At 43.9% G+C, this 6,000-nt stretch overlaps 1 protein-coding gene across 6 annotated transcripts in view; it reads right to left on the bottom strand.

The window, feature by feature from the left end:
* The window catches only part of LOC105695650 (sodium channel protein para), a 28,249-nt gene continuing 22,249 nt past the window's right edge, over positions 1 to 6,000 (bottom strand). For all 6 annotated transcript variants that reach the window (XM_012417414.2, XM_012417413.2, XM_012417411.2 and 3 more), the window contains 6 exons: positions 3,600 to 3,722; positions 3,342 to 3,536; positions 3,023 to 3,268; positions 2,666 to 2,936; positions 1,059 to 1,363; positions 1 to 812 (listed from right to left, as the gene is read on the bottom strand). In XM_012417414.2, the coding sequence (XP_012272837.1) occupies positions 27 to 812; positions 1,059 to 1,363; positions 2,666 to 2,936; positions 3,023 to 3,268; positions 3,342 to 3,536; positions 3,600 to 3,722 (1,926 nt within the window). In that variant the 3' untranslated portion in view covers positions 1 to 26. The remainder of the gene's footprint in view (positions 813 to 1,058; positions 1,364 to 2,665; positions 2,937 to 3,022; positions 3,269 to 3,341; positions 3,537 to 3,599; positions 3,723 to 6,000) is intronic.

Genomic DNA, 6,000 nt, shown 5'->3' with positions numbered 1-6,000 from the left:
GTAGTAGTGCGTTAGCGCGGCCACGATCAAACGTCCGCAGTGCGCGAGGTGACGCTCGGCGAGCGGCTGTGGATGACGACCCGGTGCCCGTTCTTCGTGACGAAACCGTCGCTCTCGACGAGGACGGCGGTCTGCCGGACCCGGGGGTCGGTGTCCGGGTCGTCGCTCTCCTCGCTAGGTCCGCCCAGGCGCTGTTGCTTGTGCTTCCTCCAGGCGTTTTGGATCAGCCGAGCGCAGTACTCCTCCCGTTGCCTCCAGAGGGTCGAGGAGACTGGCTCGTAGCCGACCTCGCCTGGGCGGGTTTGCACCTCGCCGAGCTCCGTCGTCTCCTCGATCGGGTTGCCCTTTCTCGCGAAGAAGTCCTTGGTAAGGGCGTCGAGGATATCCACGCAAAACATAAGGTCGCCCTTACATATGGGGATGTCCATCGAGACGATCTTGTACTTATTCGGCTTATGGATCTGCAGAGGGGGCTCCAGGACGTCGAGGAAATCGGAGAGCTGGTCGTATCTGATGTATTGGGTCCCGTCGGGGTCGAACTGCTGCCAGATTTCGTAGTACATGTCGTAGTCGTCGTCGGTCAGGCCTTCTTGCACGTCTTCCGTCGCTTGAGAGTAGTTCTCCAGGATCACCGCGATGTACATGTTGATCACGATCAAGAAACTTATCACTAGGTACGAGAGCAAGTATGCGATCCCGATCGTTGACGATCCGCAGTTTCCTGGGTAACCGATCTCGTTGTTCGGCTCCTGGCAGTCCTCTTCGTTGATGATGCCGTCCAACACGCCGTCCCAGCCGGCGGAGGTTGACATCTGTTCGATCAACGTTAAAGAGAGATTAGAGATATCCAGAACACTGCATTGAGAAAATTAATTTCTTTGAAGAATTGGTAATATCTACGGATTAGAAATTCTGTGAATTTCTTAAGAAATATTGTAACGCGTTTAATTGCAACAAATAACGACGGAACGTTTCGTTCGATCTATTCAAAGAAATGATTTCATTGAATGAATACAAGTTTTTTCAAGGTGGGGACACCGTCTTTATTATTGATGTACCTGGAAGAGCAGTATCATCGACTGCCCGAACGTCTTGAAGTTGTATACGTCATCCAGTCCGCTTTTATCCTTCACGTGCATGAAGAACGACATGCCGAAAATCGCGAAGATGAACATGACCAAGAACAGCAGCAAGCAAATGTTGAACAGGGCTGGCAGCGACATGGCCAAGGCGAAGAGGAGCGTTCGGATACCCTTGGCTCCTTTTACCAAACGCAACACTCGGCCGACTTTGGCCACTCTGACTACTCGGAGCAGAGTTGGGGAGACGAAGTACTTCTCTATTATGTCGCTCAACACCAAACCTGGGGGATTAAGAACTCCGTTAGATTCTTCGCATCACCCACGCTTCGCTGGGAAAATAGGAAGAATATTGCGTCTTATTTCACGATGCTTCTACGTTAGCGTGGAGTTGTTCTATGACTGTTGTTTTTTTTTTATCGGTAGCTGAGAGTAGGAGTGGATCGCGTTTTGTGGGCTTTTCCTAAAGACTTTGTGAACTAGAACTATACTCTAAGATCTGGAGTTACAAAAAAATTGTTATTGACTCGAGAGGACCGTGTAAATAAATTCTTTTTCATCTCGTGCTGTGTACTCCGTGACTACATGTTCAGGCGTGAGATCTATAGTTTTAGATAATTTAAAGTCGTTGTAAAAGTGTACTACTATTTTTCGATATTTTTTTTTTGTTTGTACCTTTAGATGCGGAGTTGGTAGATTCGTGTAACTACTCTGTATTTTACTAGGTGGTATAAGAAGTAGGCGAGACTATTCTACTCGCGTGCAGTGCTGATAGGAAATTGTAAAAAAATTGCAGGAAACTGTAGAAAATCAGAGATACGTCTAACTAGAGTCTACGTAAGGATGACTCGGTCTAGTTGTATTTCCGTGCATTCGGGTCTACATGCTGTTAAATGGCGGAAATGATAACGATGTCGTAAAACTTTCCGGTGGGCAATTTCAATTAATTCGATAATTTATCGGACAAACGTGGCTTGTAATCCGAAAATGTTAAAACTGAAATACGTGATCATTATACCCTAGGTCTACTTCTAAGAAGATTTCTAGGATCATTCCAGATTGAGGGGTGCAAGAAATTGATCGGATGAGAATGCAATTAGCATGAGTCTTACCCGAGGTCCTAGATTAGCTATCACTAAAGTGATAGGATACCAACCTACCATCCTACCAACCTGCCTACCGATTAGGTGCTAAAAGCCCACGCTTTCTGTCATTTCTTTTTTTTTTTCCGATTCTCGAAAGGGGAGGGTTGGGGGTCTCGAACATACATTTACCACACCAATGTAAGGCTACGTAACGTAATGGCATCGATCAGTCGTAGTGACTCGAATGAAACGCTGAACCTGTTTGCTCGACTTTTTTTGGTGCAATCGTTTAGTGACTCAAAATGCGAGAGAACGAGAATTCGAGAAAGTAGCTTATCAGGCATTCCACTAGAGAGGCGCTAACAGTCGGAAGAGAAAAAATGGCCGCTAAAAATCGTGCCTATGGTGTAGTAGCGAAAGGAGGCTAACAGGTTGTTGCCCTTTATCTCTGACACGTCTCACAAGGGTCACACGACTGACGCAGTCATTACGTTACATTACCTAATATTGATAATATAACGACAACAAAATCAAAGAGGTTCCACGGCTCCTTGAAGTAGTGGTAGCGCAGGGCGAAGATCTTCATCAGACACTCGCTGGTAAATATCACTATGAAGAACATGTTCAGGTAATCCAGCACGTTACTGAACGTGTCACTCTGCTGATAATGGTCCAACGTCATCGTCAACATGTTCATCCCGATGAACAACATGATGATCATATCGAACTTTTTGTCCGTCACTATTTCGAACACTATCGCCTGAGGCCTCCACTGAAATACAAAATTAATCGATAATTACTATCCTTCTCGTACCGTGTATCGAATTTTAAATAAACAGCCAAATAAAAGACGTTCACCCTCGGTCGTGGAATCGCCTTCAGAGGTTTCTTGCTGCCCATCTTCTTCATCGCGTTGTAGTACTTCTTCTGGTCCTCCGTCATGAACATTTCCAGGGAGCCCCCCGCCTTCTTCTTCTGCTCGTTGAAGTTATCGATGATAACTCCAATGAATAGGTTCAGTGTAAAAAATGATCCGAATATTATGAAGAACACGAAGTAAAGGTACATGTAGATATTCGTTTCTCGTATCGGTTGCTTGTGCAGCTGGAATGGAAATTAATGGTTCGCTCCATATTGGAAGTTATCGATATTTCATGATTTATGTTTGTCTACGTACTTCTCTGGAGTCGATCGCGTCGTTCATGATTTGTATCCACCCTTTGAATGTCGCCACTTGAAATAAACATAAATATGCTTTCCCGACGTGGTCGAAGTTCATCGGAGAATTTTCCCACGTATAATTCTCGGCTATACAGGCGTTGCGGTCGGGGATTATTTCGTGGCTCAGGGTCGTCTTGTTCGCGTCCACGCACTGGGAAATATTAATAAATAGTAATTATTTGGTTAAATACGGGGAATTAGATTGGGCTTGTACCTTGTAATACTTCCCGGCGAACAGTTGAACCCCCATGATGGCAAAGATGAGCCAGAATATAAGGCAGACGAGCAGCACGTTGAAGATAGATGGAATGGCTTGAACCAGCGCGTTGACGACGACCTGGGGAGGAAATTGAAAATAATTTCACATCGTTGCAAGTCGCGATGGGAAGTCTAAATTTGTGACAGAGTGGATCTTGTCGATCGTGTAGCCCGCGACAAATGGACCAGGTGTCCATTTAAAATCCAATATTTGAATGCAGGAAAAAAAAATTTAAGACCGCAAAATTCCTGGAACCGGAATTATGGCACGAAAATCTTTGGATTATCAAAAAAAAATTACGGACAAATTTCAGGTTTTAAATCGAGTAACCGGTGGCATTAGGAAAAATCCTGGAACCGAAATTTTGTAAAAAGTAAAAGAGCGGATTATTTATTTAACACTGGTCACTTGGTGCCATTCGATTACGGGAATTATGGCGGATGCTAAACGTCGAGTAAACTAGAAAAGTGTCCATGTTGTCCTTAAAAAAAAAAAACAAATCGGCATGATGAGATGCTGTGCTCTGTTGTATCTATGTTGCTTTATCGTGTGTACGGTACAGCGACTATCAGTGCACATAATCCAAAAAATATATACACATCGTTTGTACCGTGGCACCTCGGGATATCATCGTCGAACCAAATAGATGCAACGCCTAGGAACTCAAGATACTCTACGAAAGCGAACTGGCGAAACCTCTACATGACGATTTCTACAATTGCGGTACTAATTACCGATATTTAGTCCATTAACGGGTAAATCTCTCGAATCTACGGGGCACTTTAAAAATGAATTCCATCAAAGACGACTCTACTTTTCTCTGCACCAGCCAATCCGATCATTGCCGATTTCCGAAATTTCACATTCGGTTTTGAAAACCTCATCGGACCCAATTTTCCTCATCTCGGATCTGAATTTTGACCAAGTCTCGCGATTCGATAAATGATTCGGACGTCGAAAAGTGCATTTTCACGCTTAACATTTAAGGCGTTTTCAGTAACTCAAGCAGAAACACAGTATACGTCTATATTCGTGCACGGCAAAGTCAAGGCACAAGTAAATTCGGTGAATTTCTCCAGCAAGAAAAATGGCGAAGCAAGTATCTTCTTTCTTCTTTAAAAAAGAGGGGAAAAAGAAACGTCCATTCGGGGGCCAAAATGCGCAGGCACAACCAAGCAGGGCTCAAAGTAGCCATAACACGGTGCGTCGAAAAAAAGGGGGTGAAGGGCATGCATAAATTAATTTAAAGCCATCATACTCTGTACAGTACACCGAGTACTTCGTTGTTACGCATACGCACGCGCATTCCTTAATGGGCCTCGTTTTCGCATTCGAAGCGGCGTATTTTTTGTTTGCGACTACAGCTTCATGCAAGAAAGCGTTAGTCGTATAATGAGAAGGCCAAGTTTTGTGATGTCAGGATATGGGCATGACTGTAATTTAATACCCAATGTCTCAGCGACCTTATACATTTTACGTATCTCTAACCTCAAACTACAACTTTTCCACTGCAGAAAGTAAAAAAATAACCACGTCTCAAAATAAACATATAAACCTGGGACGATATTTCTCCGACACTTATTAATAACTTCTCCCTAAAATCGACGCGCTCAGATGGCAATTTAATTATCGTGTAATTACAAGCTCATTAAATTCTCCAGGATGATCTGTGATCACCAGTGTCGCGTTCCGTGTGTAAAACAACTCGACACGATGTAACAGAACTCAAAGAGGAACGGTAAATGCGTAATGGCGAGAACACGTGTAAAGAAAAAAAAAGTTCATCTAAATTGCATTCCCTTAGTACATGCCTGCTGGAGCTAAGATCAACGAAATCAATCGGAATTACGCGTGACGTCAGCGGTGCCTCTCTTTTGTCAAGTCATACAAGTGTCGATTCAACTACGTGTACAGGTACTACTCTAACAATGGCTCAAGTGTCTTCTAGATCCATGAAAATCGATACGGGAATGCAGCCGCTACCGCTACAGCGAGAATACACTGAGAGGAAGATGTACGCACGTAAATAGCTTTGTAACAACAATTCTTCCGATCCAAAAGACACAAGAAAGAAAGAAATGGAGAAAAAAAAAACGAAACAAAAATATAACATTCGGGGAACCGAATCCACAGTCAGGACGATGATAATCGCAGAACACAGAAACGATCCTCGACGATCATCCATCAAATCCATTAAATCTGTCATCCAGAAAGGAATTCGTCCGAATTGAAGTGTCTCCGCGTGCCATAAAATCGAGGCTAGAGAGTACTAGAACCGTAGAAAAAAGAAGGGAAAAAAAAAGTCTCGAGGAACCAGGCTCCCGAATTTCGTCTAAACACGTGGTAATCGGCGGAA

This window comes from Orussus abietinus, unplaced genomic scaffold, assembly GCF_000612105.2.
Source record: "Orussus abietinus isolate OABI.00-Male unplaced genomic scaffold, Oabi_2.0 scaffold4, whole genome shotgun sequence".
Lineage (NCBI taxonomy): Eukaryota > Metazoa > Arthropoda > Insecta > Hymenoptera > Orussidae > Orussus > Orussus abietinus.
Note: the sequence above shows the minus strand (reverse complement) of the source record. Positions and strands in the feature narration are given on the sequence as shown.